Source organism: Python bivittatus, unplaced genomic scaffold, assembly GCF_059951505.1.
Source record: "Python bivittatus isolate LINGU-HERP-01145 unplaced genomic scaffold, Pbiv_v1 ctg000020_np1212, whole genome shotgun sequence".
NCBI classification, from domain to species: Eukaryota; Metazoa; Chordata; class Lepidosauria; order Squamata; family Pythonidae; genus Python; species Python bivittatus.
The window spans coordinates 35,708,971-35,736,562 of record NW_028277030.1 but is presented as its reverse complement, the minus strand read 5'-3'; the positions used below and the strand labels follow the sequence as shown (position 1 = coordinate 35,736,562).

General features: G+C 37.6%; 2 protein-coding genes across 2 annotated transcripts in view; one reads left to right on the top strand and one right to left on the bottom strand.

The window, feature by feature from the left end:
* Window positions 1-27,592, bottom strand: part of MCPH1 (microcephalin 1) — a 122,985-nt gene that overhangs the window by 4,774 nt on the left and 90,619 nt on the right. The window contains exon 13 of the mRNA XM_007433959.3: window positions 2,001-2,238. Coding sequence (XP_007434021.2) covers window positions 2,001-2,238 — 238 coding nt within the window. The remainder of the gene's footprint in view (window positions 1-2,000; window positions 2,239-27,592) is intronic.
* The window catches only part of ANGPT2 (angiopoietin 2), a 108,417-nt gene that overhangs the window by 24,125 nt on the left and 56,700 nt on the right, over window positions 1-27,592 (top strand). The gene's annotated exons all lie outside the window — the stretch shown is intronic.

The window sequence follows — 27,592 nt, the reverse complement described above, 5'->3', positions numbered from 1 at the left end:
GATGTTTGAATTTTAGCAGTAAGCTGAGAAAAAAAAATATCATGCTCCAAACTGTTAACACAGGAATGTCACCAGTCCAAGGCAGTTTTATCTGGAGATCTTTTCATTCAAAAGGTGCTGTAATTTATCCTCTTAAGGCTAAGAGACAACACATTTGCCTCACTGAGGTACTTCATGTCAGCTCGCAGCCTTCTCTTAACCTTCTCAAGCACTTGTAAAAGCCAGAAGAAGTGACACTTCCGTCCCTCCCAAATCTGCACTGTCTTAGTAACTAATACTGCTTACACATGGTTTTGCCTTTCATTTGTAGATAAGGCAAAATTTGGCATGGACACTCTTCTTATGCACTGCCTGCTTGCCCCTGCTTAAAACCAAAATATCAGACTAGGAGATCCATTGGTAAACTGAATGTAAGGTTCTGTTCATCTTGTATGCTACAGAGTTTGGCTTACATGTCAAAGGAGACCCCACATTCAAATAACTGCAAATACCTCAGTTTGAACATTCACTTTTATACATTGAGAGGAAAAGGTGCAAAAATTCATCATCTACTCATGAATTCCATGTACACAAAAGAGTAAGTGGGCAGAATAAGTAGCAGACAACCATAAGGAAAGACTGCCAGTTCAGACACAATAATCAGGTCATATAGGCAGTTTCCTGTAAAAGCAACTCAGGGCTTTTCTTTGCCATGTGTATAAACAGTGCAGAACTTCAGTGGGGCATTTCACTTTGACCAGCCTTATTGAAATGCCCCTCTGGAGCAACACTTTCTTTTCAAGAGCCATTTTAGAGCAGCCATACCACCTGGATGCTAAAAGGGACTTCTGTGTACATGCAGAATGTCAGACTTTCCTCTAAGACAGTATCTCCCTTGTGACTTGGACAAACATGACTGGAAACTAAACCTTCACTGTAACTCAGGAATGGAAATCATTACAATCACTTGATAGTCAGTGACAGTGGAAGAGATGGCACAGAATTTATATCTACTTCTGCTTCAAATCCTTTGTGCTCTCTTTCTTTCCTTTTCCCTGCGTAGAGAAGTTTTTGGCATCTGTTTCTCATGCTTCCTTGAACCATAAGTTGAAGGCAGTGAAATGTTTACATTCTCTACATTCCTGCTCCGAGAATCTCCCTGGGAATCTCCTGCCACTAATGGAACCTTGACACAGAAGCCCTTTTCTATCTCAGTGAAGTGGCCACTCAAATCAGCTTTGCTTCACTTGGACACTTTGCTTCAAGGCACTGAGATGGACCAATTTTCAAAGTCAAGGCAATGCCTTAAATTTGAAGCATGGGAACACCTTGAACTGGAACAGTCTTACTTGTATAGACCTAAAATGCATGGATGACATGGGAAATTCTAGAGTAAGTTGAAGTTGTACAAGGATACAGACTGTAATTTGTCTGATTATAGAAACAGGGAAAAATCCTATAATAAAAAAACTTTGTTACCTATTTCTACATACAACCTAATTGTACATACATATAATAAATGGCCACAGATATATACTCAGTACTGTACATCCAATGCTTCCGTTCTTTTTTTGCTAAGACATCCTTGATATCTGCTGTAGGGATACATGGGAAAGATGTAAGGGAGAGGAGGGTATGTGAAGTTCAGGTAAAAAACAAAGGGGAAGCTACACTGCACAATGACAGATTTGCTTGTGCAGCATTGGAAGCCATGACACTGGAGAAACTAGGCTGAGAACAGCAACCAGTTCTGGATGCTACTGTTAATGTTGGTTAATGCTATAGAGGGCCATACATTGATTTGTAGAAAAACAATCCTGAGGTTAAGATCATTCCCACCCCTAGACAAAAAACATCTCCCCCCGCCAAAGAAACCTCCCTAGTTGTTTGCTGCTAATCTTAGGAAATCTAAGATGACCTATTTTAAAGGTCAATTATTTTGGGGAAAAAAACAGTCTTCCTTTCAGATGTAAGGGTAAACACAGAGTTATATTTTAGATAGTAAAAATTTGATCTCTTACCTGTAATCCATTTTTCTGATAAACATTGCATATCCACATACTTTCCAACTTTGCACGGTCCAATACAAATTTTAGCTTGACGGAGGGTTTTACATACTTTTCCTCCACAAAGCTGCACCAACTCACAGAGCTTCTGATAGGGTGGCTGACTTGTATGAGATACAAACATTATAGGTTGATTGGCAAAGAGTTTCTGATAATCTTTTTCTTTTGGAAGGTCACGCTGAAATCGGGAAATCTGTTTGAAAAAAGGAAAATAAATAAGTAAATAAATAAATAAATACAATGTCACTCCAGTATGAAGTATTTGCCTTTGGGAACTTATTGCTGCACTTGGTAATTTGCTTACATACAAGTTTTTTTATTGCAATGCCTGCTGTTTAAAATTTAGGGTACAATTATAATAAAGTCTCAGATTTTACATAAAAAGAGATCAATAATATAGACTCTGTAATGTTAAAAAATAATATTGGAATGTTCTTGATATTCAGAAAATATTACTTCTATATTTGTTTTATTATTCATCTATTATATCAGCAATACAGCCAGATATGAATTCCACTGTAATAAGAGTTTAAATTAAGCCTATTCTTTTCATTTTTTTATTTCTTTGATTTTTGTATGAACATAAACATATGGAAAGAAGAAATCCAGTTTCATGATGAAACATTGTAGAAACAACATCCTTAATCCGAATCAAACTGTTACTGCATCAAACCATTTTCTGGGGTTGAAAAATATATTGAGTCATAAACTAGCCAAACAGGCTGGGTTCACACAGAGTTCTAAACCACAAATAAATAACCAAGATTCAAAACAACCATGTTTCACAGTCTTGAAATAGTCAGCTGAGCATGTTTAGGCAACAAGTACATCCATTTCCTGGATTCTTTTATCTATGAAATAATTTGTACTCAGTTACTGCCATTTTTTTGCTATTTGGGGAATTTTTAACCTGAAAGCAGGATTATGTATTTCTTAACGAATAATAATGAAATGCAGTTGAATTCCAGAAGGGCAGCCATCTCACAGGGCAAACCTCTGTTATTCAGAAGAAAGCCCCTTCTATTCAGTATGGTTTATATTCAGGTAAATGAGCAATCTGACAGATATAGATATGCAAGAAATAAAATAAAAACGTGATGATTGCTAAGATCAAGCAATTTATTGTGATAGGAATGTTTGTAGTTGCAAGCTTAAGCGATCAGATGTGTGGACTTAATACACCACATGAAGGAGGCTTTTATTACAAACAGCATATTTGGTGCCCATGATAATTAAGCGGAAGTGAGACTGTATAAGAATACGACGGCAAGGTCAATGATATCTCCCGAAAAGAAATGGCAGCTTGCCCAGAAAGGATGGCATAATGCCATTATAAAGGCATTAGTTCTGCACTGATTACTTTCCCTCATTACTCTCACTTATCCCTCATTAACATCAAGAGAGTGGTCTGCATTAAATCCACTAATTATTATACAGGTAGTCCCCAGTTTTAGAATGAGTTCCGTTCCCAAGGTCTGTCCTTAAGTTGAATTTGTATGTAAGCTGGAACAGCATTATTGTATAACACTGTATAACTAATATTGTGTAATGAGCTCAAACCATTGTGTATTTAACTTGAATCTTTGTGCATTTAACTCGAATTTTGCTACAATAGGCTCCGTTCTTAACTATGAGTTGTCCACAAACCAGGTGTTCTTAACCCAGGGACTATATGTAATGGGCTGGACAGAGCCATAGGCAAATTTAAGAGTAGACCAATTAAAATCAAGGGGACTAATAAATGCATTGATTACAAGTGGGTTAATCTGAGGAGATGAGTAAGGCTGGTTTCCACCCAATTATAAAAATTCCCTCCATACAGGCAACTATGTGTTAAATGCAAATGTTTGCCATGGTATACCTATTTTCCCTAAGAATTTTGTTTTTTTCAGACAGAAATGGGAATTATGTGAGTCCTACTCCAATCCTAGCTCTCTAAAAGGGTACAAGTTTATAGCATCATTGAATAGATCATGGCCCACAAATTTGTCTCTTCATATTTCAAGGAAAAAAAATAATGGCATCAATGTTTAAAGGATCTGGTGACCTGGACAAAGCAGCCTTCCAGAAGCTAAGCAGGTCTGGCCTCTAGTTGGGTGACATATGGGAGCCCTATGTGACATGGCCTTATGCTCTTGGATGGAAGAAAGGCAGGATATGAACCAGCAAAATGCCATCAGAATTCACAAAACAGGAAGTGAGTCAATTTTTTTCTGGAATCACAAGACTTTTGTTTACATTCAGATTTTGTTCAACAAAGTAAAATAAGTTGGAATTTTATATACACTGAATTATATAATAAGAAATGCTCTATTTCTTTTCCAGAAAAGCAATTCATAAATCTTTATAGCTTTATCTTGGCATTCTATCTATCTAGCATATTGGTTAAAGTATCCAATAGGGGAGAAACCCGGGTTCACATCAGCATTTTTCTGTTGAACTCAGTGGGTGATTTTGACTTAGTCACTGCCTCTTAACCTAACACAGGGTTGTAGTGTTGGTTGCCGTGCACACTAATTTGTGATCTTGGTGAAAGGACAAGATACCAATGCAATAATAAAAAATGAATAAATCTGAAAAATAAAACGTGAAGCAGACTTACATATCTATGAGGACCATTTAAATTAGTGATTCAGTTCTGCTCATACTGATTTTGCTAATTAGGACACAATGCATTTCCACCAGGGCCCATATAAACAAACGTCATGGTTCAGGCTGGAAACAGAATGAGGACATTCATGCAAAATACAAGAGGAAGAAATGAACATGCCATCCACTTCAGATCATGCAGGTATAGTGAACAGATTGCCAGTTTAAATTTGCAGCTGTTGTTTGGACCTAAGAGTTTCCTTTCCCCCAAGACAGCTGTGGAGGGGGGAGGGGAAAAGAAAAGTCTCTGAGTCTGGAAAAAAAGGAGGACCTTGGGAAAGAGTGGAAGGTCCCTGTAGAAGACTTGCAAGTCAAAAGAGAAACTTCTGTGGCCAATTAAGCCCACAGGCTGCTTCTTCCCCATGCTGAGTCAAATATTCTAGTTAACATATACTTTTTTTTTAATGTTAGAAGTACTTCATGATAAATATGAGACAAGCTTTTCCTACAACCCAAAATAGTGTATTTATTTTGTTTTATTTTTACTAATCTCTCATACCACCCAGTTAGGTTAACAAGTAAAATCCAAAAGAAGAATAAGAATCTCCATGGGACATGGAATCTAGCCTTACTTTATCTAAAATTAATAATCAAACCCAATTTTAAAAGACCTTGTGCTAAAATTGGCCTGTCGTCGTTGCTAGCCTGGAGCTCTAAAGTTTCCAATCTGAAGCTGATTAGAACTGACAAACTCTGTTTATGTTCAAATCCAGCAGAGTCTGCGTTTGTTAGAAAGAGCATGCATTAAAGATTTAACTTGATTGTAATCCTGCTGTTTTACACATTTTTGGGAGACATGATTTAAAGAATTTATTGTACTCCTGTTTGTTCAACATTGTTCTTTGAAGCTTATAAATGTTGAGGCCATAATGAAAAGCCATTCTATTTTCACTGTGGTCCCTATTATTTTAGAAATGAGCCTAAGTTGACAAGAAAACTGTATGAAAAAAAAAAAAGGCTGCTATTTTACAGTTCTATAATAATCTAAAATCAGCCATGTCAGAACTGAAAAGTTCAAACCATGGAGGCTGTGTGTTATACTTTCAAATGCTTTATTTTATCTTATTATAACAAATAAAATTTGGATTATGAATAGAAAATCTGAGGATTTGGCTGCCAATATCTCCTTGCAAAAGGACTTCTCTTTAAAATGCTCTCTAAAGTCAAGGATTGATTTTGTATCTTTTTTCAGTTCGTACAGAAATAGTTCAAGTATAAGCATATACTATGTGCTTGATTTTAGAAAATGCCGTATTGTAAAATCAAATGGGATGAGATCTGAATAATATATTTGAATTTAGGATTGGCTATTTCATTATTGGCAATTGCTCCATTGCAGATACATGTAGAGAACTCTGCATCTTAATGAAAATCTGCAGTTGGAAAAGGAAGCTACCTTCTGTCCTTTCCATGTCCTTCATTGTGTTTACTTTGCACCTCCAAAGGGAGTTCCTAAAATCCACAGAAGTGTTTTTTTGGAGGCCCTGCCCCCACCTATTTAAGCGTACTTAAAAATAAGGCTTGCAAATATCCATAGAAATTCCTTGATAAGTAATGAAAGGTGGCATCTTCATAATTTTATTAATATGTCCTTTTCCACAAAATTTCATATAATTTGGCATTCTTTCACACATACATACTGGCTTTAGGAGGTTCACTCCCATTCTGCTTGAACAAGAAACCAGAGCTCTCAAAGCTGATTGTACTGATAATATGTGATCCAAAACAGAGGATCGATACTTTCTTGCATTTATAGTTGCCCCCATATTCTGCACAGTAGCTGGAGTAGTTGGATATCCCCACCTCCACCACTGTATCTTTAAGACAGCAAGGTACCTGGCAGGTTTTTGGATTCTTTCTTTCCAGCTCTATTTATGCTTGCTTGTTTGCTACCCCCCTTTCCTGTTTTCACTTCCCCTCTCTTTTATGAAAGAGACAAAGAATGTGGAGGCACATCCAACGTTTTATAACTAACATCCTAACCCACATCACCTTGTGGCTTGCCCTGTCCCCTTTGAAGACGTTTTGTGTGGGACATATTTTAAATGTGTCCATGGGTACCAAAGAGTTTGGATTAAGCCTTACTGTACACTTTGGGATTTACATCTGAGTAGAGAGATACAGGATTTGATAGAAGATTATGTGCCATCAAGTCATTTTTGATTTCTAGTGACCACATAGCTAGATTTTCTCCATGACAATCTATCCCTAACCTGGTTATTTAGATCTTAGTGTATTTCTCTCCTCTCTCTTTCTCAACTGATTATTTGTTTATGTATTTATTTGTTAGAGTTTTATTCTACCTTTTACTCAGGAGTGCAAGGTGACATACAAAGCATCCCCTTTCTTCCAGTTTTCCTCCATCTTGTTAGGTTAGTTGGGCTGGGGCAGAGAGGCTGGCCAAAGTCACCCAGTGAACTTCTATGGCTGAGGATGGACTTGACCCTGGCTCTTCCCACTCCTAGTCCAATACTTCAACTATATTACACTGACCCTATATGCCACCATTGCCTCTAACAAATTTTAATACCATGTGATTCCCAGCTCAGTCAATTTGCAGTGGGTTACTACAAGTATCGTTTTTTATCTTTCGTGTTATACTAGTAAATGTATGTGCCATGCCCAACAACAGAGAGGAAAACAAACCTAAAATGCCGACAATGTGACTAAAACACAGCTTTACAGATAAACCCTACTTTTCTCACGCACTGATAAGAAAAGTTAATTTCTGCAATTGTCTGAAATGCTGTGTTCCATGGGAATTCTGTGAAAATGTTTGGCAGATGAATCTATTGTCTGGCAGATGTTCAAATTTATACTTGAGAACCACTTTTTCCTGCATGGCAAACACAGTATCCACCAGAAATAACACTGTGCACCTATATTCAAAACATGATAAGACAGAGAACAGATTTGAGATTTACATTAAAACAGCAAAAATGCATTCATTAATTCTCAATTAATAGTTAACTCTTTTCCCCAATATGAAAGTTGTTGTTTTGGTTTTTATTATTGTTGTTGTTGTTATTTTACTATTATTTTTAAAAGAGCAGATATTAATAAAAAAAATGGTCACACATCCAGTGACTTGAAAATTGGGAAGCCACTTTTGAAAACATGCCAAGAAAACCACAGGGACTAATCCAGACGGTCACCCGGAGTCAACACTGACTTGAAGGTGCGCGCACATGCGCGCACACAGACACACACACACAAAAGCCATTGGCCACAGGCTGCTCTGTAAAGATCAAGACTAAACAAAAGGTTAAATGTATATTTACTGAATTAATGGGCCAGGGATTAAAATTAAGTATATCTATCTGACCTTGGCTCATCTGAAAAAGTTAAACAAGGTCATCCCAATTAGTACTTGGACAGGAGACTATGAGAAAATCCCAGGGCTGTAGGCTAGACTGGGAAGTTGAAAAGCATTCCAAAGGAAGTCACTTGCAATCCATTTCCATATTATAGCTAAAAAACCTACATGGACATGTCCATGGAATATGTTATGATTATGCTTGTTTTTCAATTATGATTCTGACTATATTATTACAGTGTGAGTTGCAGAAAGTCATGAGTGAAGTAGCATAAAAGCATTTGGAATCAATGTATAAAAAAATTGAGATTTTACTTTTACCATAAGAGTAAGTGCTCTATTTATAAAATTGATCTGCATAAACACAGACATAACATTGTATCACATAGAAACTACTCTCTTGCACATAAAAATGCATGCAAAGAGGGACTGTGCAAATCTGGGTTTGGAAAACATAAACCCATGTATGCTTACTCTATAATCAAACTCCATTAGCTGAATTGCTCTTGTTCCAAAATATGTAAGCATAAGCTGGGGATGGCTGTGTTTAGCCCAGGTTACTCTATGTAAGCTAAAGAGTAGATGGGGGAAAGATCGTTAGGACATTGACTCATTCCTTTTTAAAACAGGTAGTTAGGGCCTTTGTGCTTCTCAGGAAAATCAAATGCATGCTTATTCTGTAGTAATTCCCACTGAGTTCAGTGGCTCTTAGTCTCAGGTAAGTATAATAGTCCTGTTCAGTCAGCATTCAAGCTTCATTCTCCTCTCTTTCCATGTGTAGAGAAGGAGGGTCTACATTGGAGACCCTCTTTATCCTTGGAGACTTTCCACAGACAAAAGATTTTGATTATCCTAGTTCTTTTGCGTAGAGAACCTTCACAGGCAGAGGTTCTCCACTGTAGATATTCAGTCTCTGCACACAGAAGGTAAGTGGAATAGGACAGGACTACAATTCCTCCTGAAGCAAATAGTTTCTCTCCATCTGCTTCTGTTTTAGCCACTGGCTTTCCTACTTTGGGTCCTCTGCCATTAACTTTCAATCATGTCTTTTTGATTTCTAGAGGTAGCTGTTCAATTTAGAGTCCTGTTGGTTATATAGTGATATATACGTTATATAAATAAAAACAATTCTCTTCTAGTTGTTGAGAGTCAATATGCCCAAAGCCTTTAAATTGCATAGGAAACTGTCCCATATAATGGATAACCTTCAGTCTCAGGTGGGTTGGAAAGTACTCTTAAAAATATAATATTTTTTGCCCTAAGACTCTTTCCAAGGTAGAAACCCAGTAATTCTTTTCCTATCTCTCTTCTTTAAGTCCTCATTTCTAACCTACCAACTTCAATAATAAGGGGCATGATATAATAATAGAATCTGATTGTAAATAATAGTTTGTGGCAGATGACTTTGTGGTAAGATACTTTGGTCATTCCAAAGAGCTCCTAAAAATCCTGTTATGGAGTTATTTGGCTCCTTTCTCTTTCAGTGAGTGATCATTGTAGACTATTACTGAAACTCTTCTTGGAGCACAGAAATATATCTTATTAGAGATAATCTAGGCCACTGTTGTATGTTTTGATTGATAATAGCTCTCAGAAATCAAACATTGGTTTGCCTGTGTGCAAAATGCATGCTCTGTATAATCCTTCTCCTTTGTTTTATAGGTAGGTTGTAGCAGACAGAGTTCCTATTTTAAATAAAAAAAAAAAAAGACAAATCACCCTCAAATTCGTGGAACTAGTTTCATAGTTCTTTGGAGCACAGTAATATTTATTCTGGGTCAGGATCTAATGTAACTTTTGCCTTTGCTATATTGAACAATATTTGTATGTTTATTACTCAGATGCACTGAAAGAACTTCTATTCCAGGAATAACAGTATCAGAAAGATTTCTGAACCAAAAGCCTGGCAAACATGTTCCCTAAGGATTTCTTTCCCAAACAATGCTGCTAGTTCATCATAAATGGAATATAACATTAAGAGTCATTCTTTGTTTTATTAACCAAAAATATGTATTATGTTAGACCTTCTGTTCTATCTAAAACAAACTACAATTATTAAAAGCACAGGCAGAATACATTCTTTATTTTTTAATTTTAGATGAGATGCTGTTAAGATATTTGACAGCACCTCTAAGTGTGCCAAACATTTTTTTTTTAAGCATCGTTTGTGTTCCAGCTGCTAGAATAATTGATAGGATCTACAAATAACTTTTTAGAAAACACTTGAACTTTTTAATGCTTTGCAGCTTTATTCAATATGTTTAAGATGAAATACAACAGGCTTATCTATCTTCACATTTCAGGTTTAAGGCTTAAGGATGAAGCCATTCAGGTTCTTCCCCAAATAAAGATGTTCTTCTTAAATGGATATTAAATGGAATATGATTGATGAGAAGAATCTTCATTATCAAGTATTCTGTTGCTTCAAAGGCACTGAAGGCTATAAGAGCAGCTTCAAATAGCAAGTTCAAACTCTGTTAAGCTAACCTTGCATCTGTTGTAGATATTCAGATGATCCTAGAACCTGTAGAATGCTGGCATATTTTAGAACATAACATCTGCCCAAATTCCACATAACGAGGCTTTCAGTGCTGAATGACCGCAGCAGGTTACTCCTGGTTAAAATGTACATTGGTGCATAATTTCCTCCCCCCCCCCCCGCAAACTAAGCTACACTTTTTAAAAAATGGAGAGAACACGATTACATTCAACAGTGGTGACTCAACCCCTTATAGATTTTTTGCATAACCCTGATGGACTTTTTGCATAAAACAGAAAAAAAAGAATTTATGATTTATGGTTTTGATGATTACACAGGATAGATTATAGAATGAAGAAAGTTATGTTGCAACCATAGAGTAAGAGCTAAATTTACAATTGTGCTTATAACTGCTGTAAAGAAGATAGGAAGCTACTTCTTTGTGTCTTTACTCTTTCTTTTCTGTTTTTTTTTACTCCCCCCTTTCTTTTACTTTTAGCTTTCTCTGTGATTTCTTTCTCTTTTCTTTTTCTTCCTTTATATTAGTCTGTATTAGGATTTCTTACTTTCTATTAGTTTGATATATATATATATATATATATATATATATATATATATAGTGGGTGACTCAACTAGCACCTGAGAATTTTTTGTTACTGTTATTAATGGATTGCTGAACTTCCTGTTTCAGTAAAATACCAAACATGTTGGGTTTCCTTTACAAAGCAGCTATTACATCAAGCCCTGTTCCTACCATTTCAATTTTGTCTGGAGTCCAACATTTTCTTTGGCAAATGTAAAAACGTTCTAATTAAAGTGCTCACAAAAACAAGCATCATTCATCACATACATAGCAAACATCTGAAGAACATTGCACTGACTGATTCTTTTACTGGATTCAAAGAGAACTACAAGGCTATTGTCATGTGCCTGCTCTAGAGGGAGAAGGTTGCTCCAAGAACAAATGATTTGCAGTATGATTAATTTTTTACCACTATCCTAATTTACAGAGCTGAATAAGAGGCCATTGAAAGGCCTCTGCTCTAAGATGGGAAATAACAGAGTGAGGCAAGAAGGCAAAAAGGAATAGGCCACGTGGCATAGCCCTTTATTGTATTATTTTGTTGCAACCTCCAGAGATGATGCCATCTCCACTGTTTTGTAGGCAATAATCTCTCCCTCAAAAGTTTTCAACAGGGTCTCCTGCACTTTTTGTCTAAAGCTATATTTTGTACATGGTTAGTGTAAAAACATGCTATCTTGGTTACATCATGTGCACATGGAGCAATAGCATCCTGAACGTATAGATGGACTCAGAAATAGGCTGGATGATGTCTAGTAAATTGAGGTTCAATCCAAAAAAGGCAGAGGATCTTTTAGAAAGTGGTTCAACTACTTGGTTAAGTGCAAGGTCCACAAGGACCTTCCCTACATGGGGTCACTGTTCCCAGCAATTCACCACTTGAATATGCAGATGGATTCAGTTTTGTTAGGAGACTTAAGTGGCCTCAGTAGCAAACAGTAACTTCTACCAGTTTCAGTAGAGACAGTGACTGTATATTATTTCCTAGAGGGAAAAATAAAAAAAAAATGTAATGAAGTCCATACAATGTATTTTCTAAGCACGCTTTCCATTTTGTCTTATGGTTGAAGCAAACACAAAGATAATAAACAACACAAAAGAGGGCGGAGGTGGAGCGAGATGCAAAAGGCAGAAGGGATCGACACTAGCAACCCGTACTGAATCGTTTTTAGGAAGGGGGCACAAAACAGAAAAGGTCTTTTGTTTTGAGCTTGGAACAAAACGCCCCCCCTTGATCATTAGTCAAGAAATGTCAAGGTGACTGAGTTCTGTGAAAACAAAACTCAAAACTGCTGATGTGTTTAGTGTTCCATCAGAACAAGCTCAAAACTTTTGAGGTGTTTTATAAGCAACACAAATTATTACGTTGTTTCAAAAGGTCCCCCTACTATGCGTCCTTCAGATTTTTTTCTTTCTTTTTTTTATACATCTCTTTGTTATTTTCTGACATTTTTAAACTAGATTGGTTATGTTTTCCCTTCTAGTGGGCATTTTCCCAGATTCTCTTAAGCATCCCTCCTACCTTTGGCCTCTTCTAAAAACAAACAAAAACCCTTCATTGAATATTTTAGTTTATTCTAATTTTTGATCAGTGCCTTTTTCTTTTGTTTTGGCCAAGATGAGTGAGGTGTCCTCTCTCAATTTCTTCCTTATGTTTCAACAACCAACCTCAATGCCCCATTTCAGTCAGGCTTCCATATGGATCATTTAACAGAGATGGTACTGGTTTGAGTTGTTAACAATTTGCTGAGCATTAAAGCTAGCAATTTTTCATCAGTATTGGCATTGTTGGACTTAGCTGTAGCTTTTGACACCTTCAATCTTCAAATTCTACAGCCATTCTTGAACTCTTTAGGTGTTGCTGATTGCTTTTTTCCCCATTAATTTCACTCCCAATGGCCTCTCATTGCATTTTTTGGTTACGTGGAAGGATTTCTGTTCTCATACTTTTCCATTATTTGTGTGTGCACTTCAGGGCTTAGTCTTAGGCTCACCTCTGTTTATTCAATACTTTGCCTTTGGGTTATGTGATTTCTTTCTTTCTTTCTTTCTTTCTTTCTTTCTTTCTTTCTTTCTTTCTTTCTTTCTTTCTTTCTTTCTTTCTTTCTTTCTTTCTTTCTTTCTCTATCATATTTATGGCAACAATATTCTTCTGCTCCTGTCATAATAAAATACAGTATAATAGCCACAACAACAACATCAGTGGTGTAGATCTTACTACAGTGTAATCATACTTTCATCATATGTTAGTGTTGTCTCGCCTGGATTATTATAATAGCTTGCTGGTGGGGTTTCCTGAGCTTGTGCTCCATACTTTGATTCAGGTTCAAAATTGCAGAGTTCGTGTGGTTCTGGACCTCTCCCGACTGATCCATATGCCTTCTCTTCTCCAGTCTTTATACTGGTTGGATCTTTGGGAATATAATTTTAAACTACTGGTGTTGACTTTCTGGACACTGTGCATAGGAAGACCTAGCTCTCTGAATAATTTGATCCTGCTTCATGTTCTGGTCCGTATGGTTTGACTGTGTAATCAGGGTTGGTGAATTTTTCTACATGTTAGAATGACTACTTCATGTTGGCTCTTTTTTTGTCTATCAACTATTATTTGGAACAGATTCTTCTTGGAATTGTAACTGGAGTTTGATCTCCTGAAGTTTAAAAAACTGCATAAAACACTCTTTTTCTTATCAGCTTTATGAGAGTGGAAAAATAATATTGCTTAAACTATGGCTGAGTGTGGATAGATAATGGTTGCAGTAATTGATCATTGTATACCTTTGTTTATATTGTATTGTGATTTGTACTGTTGTTGCACTGCATTCATTGCACACTAAGTTACTACTACTACTAAAGTAATAGATTTGTAGTCCATACCAAAGGGTGCCTACCAACCAAATTCCATAAATTTGACTAAGGGCATGATATTTGAAACATTTTTTTTTAAAATCCACATAGGAAACTATGGGAAAACAACTCTACTCTCACCAAATGAGATGTCTGTCTGTGTTAACATCTGTTATCAAAAAACCCTCCACAACAGAAAGGACAAAGGTGTTTTCAATGTTTTTAAGTAGAATTTTTGGGTCACCCAACCAAGAGATTACAGGACAAATAAAGCAACTAAATGTTTTGACATTCCTTTCCATTAACACAGTGTTTCTCAACCTTAGCAACTTTAAGATGCGTGGACTTCAACATACTGGCTGGGGAATTCTGGGAGTTGAAGTCCATGCATCTTAAAGTTGCTAAGGTTGAGAAACACTGCATTAGCACATCTCTCCCCTTGAGAAATTTCCTTAAGGTTTTGCATTTTCAGCTTGAGTTTTATGGAGTTTCTCTCTCTTTTTCTTTCTGCAGTCTGCTTGCCAGGTGCAAACTCAGCAAAAGCAACTCGTGTTCTTTCATGACATTTTTGCATGCACATGGGGTACCTGCTGGCTGTCAAAATGGGAGAGAGACTGTTGAGTTTCTTCATTGTATGAGTCATGTTAATACTACAACAAGACATGAGAGTGTTCACTTCAAAGTTCAACCAGCCAACCATCCCAAGACTGTACTAGCCGTCTTTACATTTATACAATACCTGGGTGTGATGCAAACTAGCACGCATGCATTCCTTTGAATTAGTGCTTTCAAAATAAAACAAGACAGTATTCCTGGAACCCACCCATCCACCCACATGAACTCATAGCAAAGTTTTTCAAAATACAGTGGTACCTTGGGTTACGAACGCCTCTGCTAACGAACTTTTCGGGTTGCGACCAGCTCCGGCTGCAAAATTTACCTTGGGTTACGAACCACCTCGAGTTACAAACAGGATCCGTGGCCATTTTCCGCCTGTTCCACGTGGTCCGCGGCCATTTTCCCACCCGTGCCACGTGGTCCGCGGCCATTTTCCACCCGTTCCACATGGTCCGCGGCCACTTTTCCGCCCGTTCCATGTGGTCCGCAGCCATTTTTCCGTCCCTGCCGCGTGGTCCGCGGACGCCAGAATGGATTAACAGTAATTACATTGAACCTTATGGGAAAATTTGCTTCGGGTTGCGACCAAATTGGGTTGTGACCAGAGTCACGGAACGGATTAAAATCGTAACCCTAGGTACCACTGTACAGCAACTTACCAGGCAAACAGCTGCAAGCCATCTTCTGTGTAGGCATGTGCTTCCACTTAATACTCCATTCCCACATCATCCCATCCAGTCTAAAACAATGGACCTAACTGGCCTCTACTGCAGTACTGAGGCAGATGGCAAAAGTTTGGAAAGAAAAACCCATATGCAAGTCACAGAACAATGGCCCAACTCTGGTGTTTGAACGATGCCTCTCAAAACAGCCACGTTTCGTTTCACGTTTGGAATAAAGCAATGTGTTCTATTGCACCCTCAGAAGAAACCTCCCAAACACACATTTTGCTGTATGTTCAGAACACTCAAAATCGAGGCTGAGGCATCTGAAGAGCAAAATGTTTTGTATGTTCCTCATATTTTTAACCAAATGTTAGTGCTAATATTATAAGAGAAAGTATGTAGGGAAATTAAAAAAGAAAAAAAAAGTTTCGACATTCTTCCAGATCAGTAGGGACTTCTATTTGGGTTAATGTGTTTTGTTTTGAGAATAAAATGTAAATAAATAGCAGACATTAACCATTAATTACAGTAGTATAGTCTGTGGAGAATACAATGCAAAGCCTCTGAATCTTTTTCTTTTCTTTTCTTTTCTTTTTTGTCATTCTTTAATGGTAACAAGCTAGAGGTTTTAGGGATCACACACTCTTTATCTTAGTAAAAACTTTATCATACTGTTTATAACATCCAGTAATGTAAGTCCCTCTCTCATCTAACTTTTTGAACAGCTGCACCTGAAAACATAAAAGCAGGATTCATGGGCAAATGTCTTTGTTTTTGTTTTGAAATGTATAAAGCTATAACAATGTATTATACTAAGGAACCAAACTGTTAGTTTAAGTAGGATGATTTTTCTGGAGCAAAATGATAAAGCTGAAAAATAAACTCCAATGGTTAGTGGCTACACAAATAATCACTGGGTGATGATCCTGCATGTTTATTTGGAAATAAATTCCATGGTATTCAACAGGTTGATTTTCAAAGTAGTGTGCAGAGGATGGACCTTTAGATTATTTGTGGATGTATTAATGATAGATTCAATACCTGGTGAGTACCAATCACAGAGGAATACATAGATAACCTTGAAGAAGCTATGCAGAAACAGTTAAGAAAAGACACAGCTCAGTTGTGGGAAAGGAAGAAGCTTGAGAAAGAGACTCAATATAGCTCCCCACCCCACCCCCAAGACTAGGTATAAGATGAAGCAGAGGGAAATTCTGGCAGGCTTTCAAGATTCTCTTATTATGCCCTTCACAAGAAAGTAGCATTCCTATGTTCCTTGCACTATTGCCTGACCTGGCCTACCTCAAAGGACTGGCACTAATGTATTTTTACCTAATTTTATTATCTGCACCAAGTTCCACTGCTTGATGTACAAATAGAAATTTTTGGCTGGCAGAGGCTTCCTATTTGTTTGTTTATTTATTTATTGAACAAATTTATATAGCTGCCGATCTAGCCAAGGAACTCTGAGCAATGAACAGAAGTAAAATATATCCTAACTGTATAAATCCAGTTCAAAAGAAACTGGTTGAGGTCCTTAGAAGATGACTATTATACATGAATAATACATGAACTATCTTGATAGCTTAAGTATTAGTATTATGGTGGTTAAAAGATGGTAAATGATCTATATTGATAGATGAGCTGGTAGGATTATTAATTATAAAAGCATTACTAGACTATATTAATTTTATTATTATTGTTATGAGTTGATCAATGATTAATACGAAGAACTACTTTGACACTTTAAATATTGTAAGTAAAAGATGAACTGTTATGATGTGAAATAAATCAATGTTTGGAGTAATACTCTGACATATTATTATTATTATTGTTAAAACAGGGTGAATGATTTATGTACCTGAGAAGGGAACCAGTTGACACGATGTTTTTCTGAGTATCGATATATAATTAAAAAAAAAAATTATCTCCCTCCTTCCGTGTGTGTGTGTGTGTGTGTGTGTGCACGCGTTTGTGTGTCTATGTATGTGTATTTATTTCTTCAATTTGTATACCCACCCATCTAACATATGAGACTCTGGACGGCTCAGTTAAAAGTCCCCCCAGATACAAATAAATCAAACAATAACAACAAAAACACATTAAAACCATTAAAACCCTAAAAAACATCTGCAGGAGAGTGGCATCCAGCTTATGAACAGTGTAACCATTTCACATACTGTATATATAAAAACCATAGCCATGCCAGAGCTCCATCAAGATCCCAACCCCAGTGACTGGGGAAAAGCCAAATCTTCACAGCCTTCCAAAAGGCTAATAGGGTCAGGCCCATCCATATCTCAGGGTGGAGGCTGTTCCACAAGACGGGTGCCATGACAGAGAAGGTATGTTTCCTGGGGTCCATCAGGTAACCCTGCTTCAGCCAGAGCTTGCCCACTCTGCCAGATCTAGTGGGACTGGAAGAAACCATTAGGAATAGATGGTCCCGCAGTGACCAGGCCCATACCATTTAAGGCTTTAAAGGGGACAATCAACACCTTGAATTGCACCCAGAAGCCCATTGGGAGCCAGTGCTGTTCACACAGAGTGGTTTTACACGGGCATATCATGGTGGGTCTGATACTGCATGTGCCATTGCATTTTGGAGCAGCTTCTGAGTGCTCTTCAAGGGCACCCCAAATAGAGTGCGTTGCAATAGTCCGTGTCACAATTGCCAATAAGCCAGTACACTGGAAAGCCAAATAACAATTGGAAAAACACCCACAGTTGCAATCAGAAAGCCACCACCTAATTATTTCAGGCTGTGGTTTATGCCCTAAAACAAGTCACTGTTTATTTAATTACTCTTTGTAATTAAAGCTAGTAACACTAAGCCAGTAACAAGCCACATGGTAACAGTACAATGTGGGAACCTTGGCACAATCCTAATTAAAAAAATATGCCTACTGGAAGAGATTAGTATGAGGGATATGTCACTTCTGCCTTCTGGCACCTGACTCCAAAATATTCCAACAGGACAGAGATATACTGAAACAAGAGGGAAAGAGAGAGAAAAGAAAAAGGTCAGGCAAGGGATAAACCAAATTATCATCATCAAATTATCATCACGAATCCAAACATAGCCAAAATGGGGAGGCACTCACAAATCCTGTGCAGAGTTACACTAGGCATAGAGTACTGTATTCCTCAGGACTACAGTAACTTCAGTTTCAGTACATTGCATCCAGTGGGAATTCCAAGAGCCATTCCTCTGCCTTCAAGGCTGGCTGAAGGTCAGGATGAGTTTAGCAGTGGAAGATTCAAGGAGGGGTCTCAGACAGATCAGCTCCGTGTACTGCAGATGCAAAAGAAGCTCTTAGAACAACAAACATCAACGCTACTGTTGGAATCTAACCATATTTATAATATATGTTGGCCCTGGGGTTTTATCCTACATCTCTTTTTCTGTGATCACAGACTTTCTGCCACCCATTTCTCAGCCTTGGATGTTGAAGGCACCTGCACCGTGTGCGGTTAATGGTTTGCCTGGCCCCAGACTCTTTTATTTCTGCCTTTGCCAGCTTTAGCCCTCACAGGATTCAGCATAGCAAATAAAATCAAATAAGCTTGGTTAGGCCTTGACCATTTTGGCTTCTTAGGATTAAATCTGACAGCTACTTTAGGATCTCAAAGTTTAGAATAAAGTTCCTGAAAATTATTTCTCTCAAGCCAAAGAGCTTCAATTTTCTATCTACAAGACTTAGGAAGCTGGATCTGCTAACGAAAGGAGCTGCTTTCTAGTCAAAACAATCCTTCCTCCCAGATAAATAAGATCACATTTAAAAATTACTTCTGTTCACATAGTATGCAAAGCTGAAATATTATCATTTTTATTGCTGAACACAGTATACCAAATGAGTGTTGCAGGAGCCAATAAAGATTCCTAAAAAGCTGCCAGTGTCTAACATTGACAAAATATGATTTTTCTCTTCTAAGATACAAGGGAACTATAAATAGTACATTCCACAGATCTGTTTCTCTAAGTGTTTCTGTCTACAGTGACTACAAGCTACAGTGAATTGTGTGGAAAACACTATTAACAGAACTAAGAAACCAGCATTTGACGTGAAATTTAGAAAGGCCCAATCTTCACATTTTTTTGAGTCAGAATCTCTTAAATATAATAATGTTGACATTGCTAGCTAACTTAATTTCATTTCATTTATGTCGACCTTAGAAAATAATGACTTATCTGTAAATAATGTGACTATACTAGATAAGTGTGGAATTGCTGTTCGTATAATTACAGCTCTATTATTTATTTTATTGCTTATTTATCAAATTAATAAGGCTGCCCGACTCCACAGAGACTCTGGGTGGCACACCACACTAAAAATAGCACAAAAATGTAAGAAAGAGGAAAGAACAATGATGTCTGGACAGTGCAATAAAACATACAATTTAACATGCATATTCCCATAAGAGGCCTGCCATCTACCTTAGCCTAAGACTTGTGGAAAAAGCCATGCATTTAAGGACTGTTTGAACAAGAGCAGAGTAGAGGCCATAAAATCTCTGTGGGGATGCTGTTCCAGAGACACATGCTGCAACGGAGAAGGCCCGGTTCTTGCCAACTCTCTCTGATTGTACAGGATGGGCAGAAACCACCAGGGACAAATGGTCATTTAGGGCAAAGATGAAAATTTGTCATGACCTGGTGGCCCAAATATCCACAGCCTCTTGGTTCTTTTGGTCCTGAGCTTGAGTCTGTTCCTCTCACAGCTTTCAGACACTGGGACAAGACCGTGATAACATCATTTGGTTAGCCCAGGGTCAACACATACAACTGGGTATCATCAGCAAACTGATAATCCTTAAGCCCAAACTAATGGATAACCTCACCCAATAGCCTCACACAGGTATTGAACAGGAGGAGTGAGAGTATCAAGTCCTATGGCACCCCACATGTCAGATGTTTGGGGCTTGATCTCCCCCTCCCCCTTCCTGACAACAGGGAAAGGAGGAGAACCACCACAACAAAGTGCCCCCCCCCACTCCTAATCTTGTAGGTGGTCCAGAAGAATACCATAACTGATACTGAAAGCCCCTGAGAGATCAAGGAGAGCCAGGACAGGTATACCACCCCCATTCCTGCTCCACCAGAGATCATCAACAAGTGCAGTGAATGCTCTCTCAAAATTATGCCCTGGCCTGAATGTCCTCCACTACTAGATCAATCACTACTGCCTTGAAACAAAACATAGATCTAATGTGCAACCCCTGTGCTCTTGATGACTTGGATCAAGTCCATGAACTCCTGAGCTGACCCAGACTCCACACTATCCAGGGGTAACTTAAAGTCCCCCTTGGGGAGTCAACTGCCCACCCAGCGTCAGAATCTAGCAGTTCAGGTAGGGTGTTGCTGTACAGCAGGGAGGCCAGTAAGCATCAACAAATCCAATGGCTCCCTAGTGCCCAACTTCAGCAAAAGTGTCTCATGCCTGGTTATCAGCAGAGCTGAGCCTCTGAAAGTCACCAAAGCCTCCCACATGATGATTGCCCCTCCCCACTTCCAATCCTGGGCTTACAGTTGGTGCCATACTCAAACTTGCATCTTCAAGAGGAAACTCCCCTCTCTGGGCCCATCCGTGTCTTGATTATACATGCTAGTGCGGCTGTCTCATCCACAATCAAGTCATAAATGAGGATGGACTTATACCAGCCTGCTGTTCAATAGCAGCAGCTGGAGCCCAGAGCTACTTAGAATCTGGTGATCTAGGGATGAATACCAAGAGCTGGAAGTGGTGCTGCTTGAAACCATCTTGCCCCACCAGTCTCATGCACAGCCTGCTGTCAGATTCCCAGCATATCTTCCTGTGCCCCTCAGGACTTTGATGATAAAAGTGTAACAATCCATATGATAAAAACAAATATTTTAATAATGCACATAAATAACCAGTTGATATATTACATATATGTCTTTATTTCTTCAACAAGCCAATATTCCTGCTATGAAATATGGCTATTTGATCATAAAGGTTAATCTCATGTATTAACTGGACAGATAGTGTACCAATTCTCTGTATTCAGTACATTAATAATCAATTAATATTTATAGCCCTTACATGGATAATATTAAAGTTTATTTTCTAAACTCACATAAGAAAACTGTAATATGATACAGACTACCTTTTGCTCTATAGTTTTTTTAAGCTTTCAGTTCCAATATATATATAAAAGTATGCCAAGTCCCTTCATCACCTTTTTAGATTTCTAAATTAATAATTATTTCTAAATCATACTGAACTGCATTTGTAAAGATCAAGACACCAGGCCATTTCTTGCCATTGCTTTTTTGGTACTTTCCCATTATCATGGAAAGCCTACCACAATGTTTTCTGACTACATTGTTTGTTGCTACCAGTAGGTGATTTGGAATTAAATAAATTAGTGGCTTGAAATGTTGCCACTGACTTCAATATCAGATGAGGATTTGCATTTGTAAACCAACTAAACTAGCTTATGTTTTCATAAAATATCGGTCTTAAATTGTATTGTTTCTCTGCATTAAATAGCATGCCAGCAACTAGTATTTCCATGTCTCCTGATTTTCTACATAAATCTAAAAAAATTGAATGAGTTTGAGAAGCACAGTACAGTGTGTCACTTTGGAAAGATTGTTTTTGGTAACTTTTCCTTCCAATATATAAAAGACCCATTGCACTATTATTCTTTCTTAATGAGGGAGGAAAGGAGGGAAGGAGAGAAGGAAGGAATGGAGGAAGAAAAGAAAGACAGACAGACAGACAGACTGACCAGGATTCACACACATATCCCTGAAACAGCTGCATTTGCACTGGGTCAAATTCCATGACATTCCCCACTGTGACCTCTTTGGTCTTTTCCAGCTTCCCTGCAGTGTTCACCCAAACTGTTCCTTACAAACTATAGTTTATTTTTATCAGATTGTGGTTTTTAACAGAGTTTTGCACAGACTCCAACAGGATTAACAGCTGAGACTCTGTACTGAGGTATGAATCCCAACCTTCTGGGGTGGAAAATATTATGTAAAAAAACAATGACACCCTCTCTCACACAAGAAGAGCCAGTAATTCAGTCCTTCCTCGTTTGCTTCTTCTCTACAGCAAGCTTTGGGAAAACCCTCACTTCAACCTAACATTACTCTGCCCTTGATAAAGCCCAAATGCTCAGAAGCTCCCTGTCAGCCTCCCCCATGTAGGCTGATGCAGAGATCAGACATAATTTCTGCTTTATTCCCTCCTCTCCCCCTCCCCAACTTGTGTGATGAAGAGTTCTTGAAACCTGCAAGCTTGCACTGATTTGAAATTCCTTCAGTTTACCTAAAATGGTCTTTGCTCTGTGGATGTTGGCGCTTGGCTCTTCTTTTCTTAACACTGGACCATATTCATTCTTTTGTTTTTAAACCAAGATATTAAAGCAGAGTTTGCCAGTGTCTGCTGTTAGGGGCCTCTAGGCTTCTGGCATTTGTCAGCTATAACCTGTAGCAGCACCACACCTGATTCTGAGGACTCTCTGCTGATCAGAGATCTTTTTCTAGGTCACATCCCTCAAGTACTTGGTGGCAGTGCTCCAACTCTAGCATGCTCTCCCCAGAACTGCTTCTCTGGCATCTAGTTTAAGGAATTTCAAGCGTCAGGTTTTTTTTAATTGCAAGCTCTTCATTCAGAGCAAGCTCAGTGCTACAGAATTTGATTTCGTCTGATTTTTTAAATTACTGTTTTGCAAAAAGAAGCACTGTAGATATTATTTGAGATATTATTTACAAATTAGTTGATTATTTTGATCAGTGCTTGTGACTAAGTATTCAATAAAGGACAGGTATAATTATGAAGAAGAAGTGAACTAGATATCTGTAGGTGGAAAGGGAAAAGATTTTCGTGCCTTTGGGGTGGGGCACACTGCCTCCTTGGAATCTCCTCCCTGTGATTCTAGATCTGCATGTCCCTTTTAGCCACAGCTGAGTGTGGGAAAATTCTCCATCATCATTACTAATGAGATCCTAAGATCTTCCCATTCAGTGCTATTAAATACAACAGGTTTGTAGTCATTCAACAATTCAGTTTGGCCAACCAGCTGGGATGATGGATCTAGGTTATAGGAAATGTATTCATTGTGAACAATACACTAATATATATCATAAACTACATCAACATTCCCTACAAACATTTGGCTTTCATTTATAAAGGGGTTAACATATGACTGCCCTTTTTTTGTGCGAGGGAAACAGATGTCAGGAACTAATTACTTTACTGTTGCCATAAGCATCCTTTTGCTCTAGAACTGTTGTTTATTCCTTTCATACAAGTTCTCACTTCCTTTTCTTTTTCTCTGACATCACTTTTTAGTGAGCTGTATGACTCCAAAGTTGAGGTAACATGTATTTATATCCACTGATGAATGAATATCAGCTTAAAACAGATAGAAAGTATGAAGTTTGTACGTATGTGTGTGGGAGGGAGGCTTCAAAGTCAAAACTAATCGTAAAGATAGTTTTTTTTAAAAAAAATTACTATATATGTCTATGAAAAATAATGCATACTTTTTCTTTTAAAAAGTCAATCTAACAATTAGTAGAGAAAACATGGTATGTATATAATACTTCTAGATTAAATCATATTAACATGATTAAAATGTCTATGTAAGATGCACATCAGATACCACTCTGGGCAAAACCACTATATTAGTAATAGTAGTAATCATTATCATGGCAAATCTGAAATTATTATATGTGATAAGTCCTGTGAATATGTTATATGGTTATATAAAAAAATATGCCTAAGCTGTGACATGGCCATAACTAGGGCTATCAGATCTGGCCTGCAAAGATTTGAGCAACCACTAGAGGGCAGTAAAGAGATACAGACATTATAACTCATTGCTGCCATCTAAGGGTCATCTGGGTTTTTTGCAGTCAGGATCTAATAGCCCTACTTTAACCTCAATAGAAAAAAGTAAAAGTGTAAAACACTGGAGTCAACAGATATGTTAACTGAAGCATTTGCTATTATCAAAAACAAAACAGTTACTTAAAGACAGGAAAACTATTTCAAGGAAATAAACATTTTCATTGTGCTCTTCTTACTTTTTTGAGGTATTGTTAATGCAACCAAAATGAAGTATTCCAAAAAGCCTCACTGATTTCAACAGGAGGAGGTTCAGTGTCCTCCTCTGAAACCAACGGGATCCTTACAAGCGCCCAATCTTGGATGGATAACTTTCAGATTTAATATTTGAGTAAATATTTTGAGCACAGAAATGTACAAGCACATTCCTCTGTCTGTTTTAAATGTAAAATATGTCCCCAAAACTGAGCTGTTAGGGTTTTTTTCCTGTGCTATATGTGGTCTTAAATTATCTTTTCTTTAACTTAGAAATAAAATCCCAGTGCTGATCTGTCAGGAAAGAGGGTCATAGGAGGAAGTTAAAAAAAGTTGCTTGAGATTTTCTGCCTTGCTTTGGTTTCATATGTTTTGACTTGACTTAAATACTGTAATAGATATATCTACTTCTTAATCTAGTTGCTAATGTTATAATTTCTTTTTTAATGTCTGAATTCATTTAGATTGATTGAGTGAAAATATAAATATGTCATTAGTAAAAAAGAATCAACCCCCACTCCGTTAATCTGGAAGATGTAGAGGTAAGGCAAGAGAATGAAAAGGGCAAGGAAACCCTACACACAAAGAAAGGGGTTAAAATACTGTCTTTGGAACAGTCAGCCAGCTATTATGAGATTTCTGTATGAGAGGAAGAGACTGAATTTTCAATGGTCAGAAATGAACCTGGAAATACCTCAAATCAATGTATAGGAGGAAAAAAATGTCCTTCTTGTAAAGCCTGCAAGGATTGCTTACCAAAAAAAAAAAAAAAAAAAATTGAAGAAGATTTCTAGGACAATCAGAGTGAAAGAAGGTCTAATTTAGCCCATCCGAACCATTTGCAGAATAAATGAACGCTGACTGGCAAACCTCAGGATTATATTTTAACTGTCAAAACCCTGGTTTGAAGACCACCAATCAAGGGACATGAAAGGGAAATGAGCGATTGCTTTGCTCTGGCAAAGGAACGTGCTGCTATTGAGAGAAGATGGGGAAAAGGAAGCATCTAAAAATAAAGAGTGAACAGAGATTACATAGGAGGAAAACTAACTGTTCCTTTTCTTTTTCTCTTTTCTTTTGCATATTTACTTGGAAGTAAATCTCCCTGTGCATAGGATAGCAGTCCACTGTTTTTAGTGGGTTAAAAATCAGATTGTAATATTTCACAATCAGGAAACACTATTATTATGCAGACAGTTACAAGCAAATGACCAAGGACAAGAAGAGGAGCCTAAGCATAAATTCAGGTAGTGTTAAAAACTTTTCTCCAGGCTTATCACTGAATATATGAAAACAGAAAGCAAAAACAAACAAAAATTCTTTGGGAAGGAATTTCTGTACCAGCTGCAAAAACCTTCTCATGAGTATCAGCGAGGACTATGAAATATTTTGGACCTTAATTTCAGGAATCCCTGACAACTGGTTATGCCACATTGTTTTATATTTCTTTCACTACATTTATGCTTCCTCCTTGGGAGCCAGACATGTCGCAAAAATGTTTTCTACCTGCCCATCAAACAGGCTAAACAGTGGGAAATTAAAAGCGCTAGTAGACTGTATAGCTTTCATTTTATTTTTAAACTTTATTTTAAACAGAGCTACTTAAGGAATGACTTGTTCTCCCACTTTACTTTCACTGTATCCCTTTATCATTGTATAATATCCAAAACAACAACTTCAGATACTTATATTTCATTCAGTATTTCATATGGTGTTCTAGTTAGGATGGAGATCTTTTTGTAGCCCTTCTTTCCATGTTGTAACAGGTCGTCTAAGTGGGGGGGTGTAATTGTAAGACTAATACTCCCAGGAAAGAATATTGCTTGTAACACATCTGGAAAACCGGATCTTTCATCTCATTTATTTAGTTATTCAATTTACATGGCTGCCCACTCACTATGCAACTCTGGGCATCTAACCAAGGGCATCCACAGTGATGGTCACTGGCTTCAAAATGGCATGCATGACACTTGCATACACCTAAAAAGGGATAGGAATTTACTTGGTTGCACTTGCCTTTTAAAGCTAGTGACTATCACTGTAGATGCTAACATAGGCTTCAAAATAGACAAATCAATAAAACACATTGAGCTAGAAGCAACTCACATCCTACACATTAAAAACGGCTCGTATACCATGCTGGTCCAGTGCCAGGAGGAAGAGCCAGGTTTTCAAGGCCTTTCTGAAGGCTGGCAGGGTCGGGGCCATCTGAATTTTGTAAAAGAGTCATGTTGAGTAAATACTCCCTTTTCTTTTTCCGAAAAAGGAATAAGTTCTAATTTGTACTTTAAATACAAAATTTGCTATCTTAAATTGGTCCCTGGGGAGAAGATTCCATCTCTTAGTACGCAGAATGTCTGTGGGTCCTGGCTCTTTCCTGTGGCACTGGTGTCTGGCTAAGATAATGGGGAAATGATGTTGACAGTCTAGTCTTCTGATGTAAGATGTTACTATTGCTGCTCCAAACGTTATATGCTGGCTAATTTTAAAATTAGCAATGAAGTTCCAGACTTCAGAGGAAAGACTATTTTGTTTCAACACCTTACAATCAGTGGCCTTTCAGCAGATTCTTTCAATGCAGCGTATTTAAATGTTTTATTCAGAATGTCTGCATGGCTTGTAATTTCTGAGGATCAGATTGTCCTTTAAATAAGGATATATTTAATTAAGACTCATCAGAATCTGCATATATTTGGGAAACCTCTCCAGTGCCTATGCATGAATATTTTTGTTACTACTTTGTAATGTGAGGACGATGGCATGAAATCATGTTCAGGCACTAATCAGTTTCTATGCATATATGGGCGTCGAATGTGTGCTAGTTCTTCCATAAGCATTCAAAGGTTAATGTTTTTTCCTGCATTCTCCATCTGCAGCCCTACTCATGGGATCTGATGAGCACAGAACAATCAGAAGAAAAACCAGAATTCCATATCCACTCCAGTCATGCTACAAATAGTATTCTCTGTGCAAATGACCCATATATTGGCCATTCATATCTCTCATTCTCGTGAATTGAGGGAAACAAGAAAAGTGGTAACCTCTTTATTAGGACATGCCTGCTTCAAAAATGATTTGGATGAAGTGCTACAGTAATTCCCTGCTATTCCTTAAAAGTTGCATTAACTTTAATGAGTCGGCTCCTTCAAATAGCTGCAACTTCAGCCCTAAAATGTTATATTATTTTAATGAAGAGTGGAGAAGTGCTGTGCTTGTGTGAGGTCCAAGTCACTTCTTTTCAACTTTGAAAAATGTGCGAAGCCCTAGTCTTTCTATAAAAATAAATTCTAAATACATGACGATACCACCA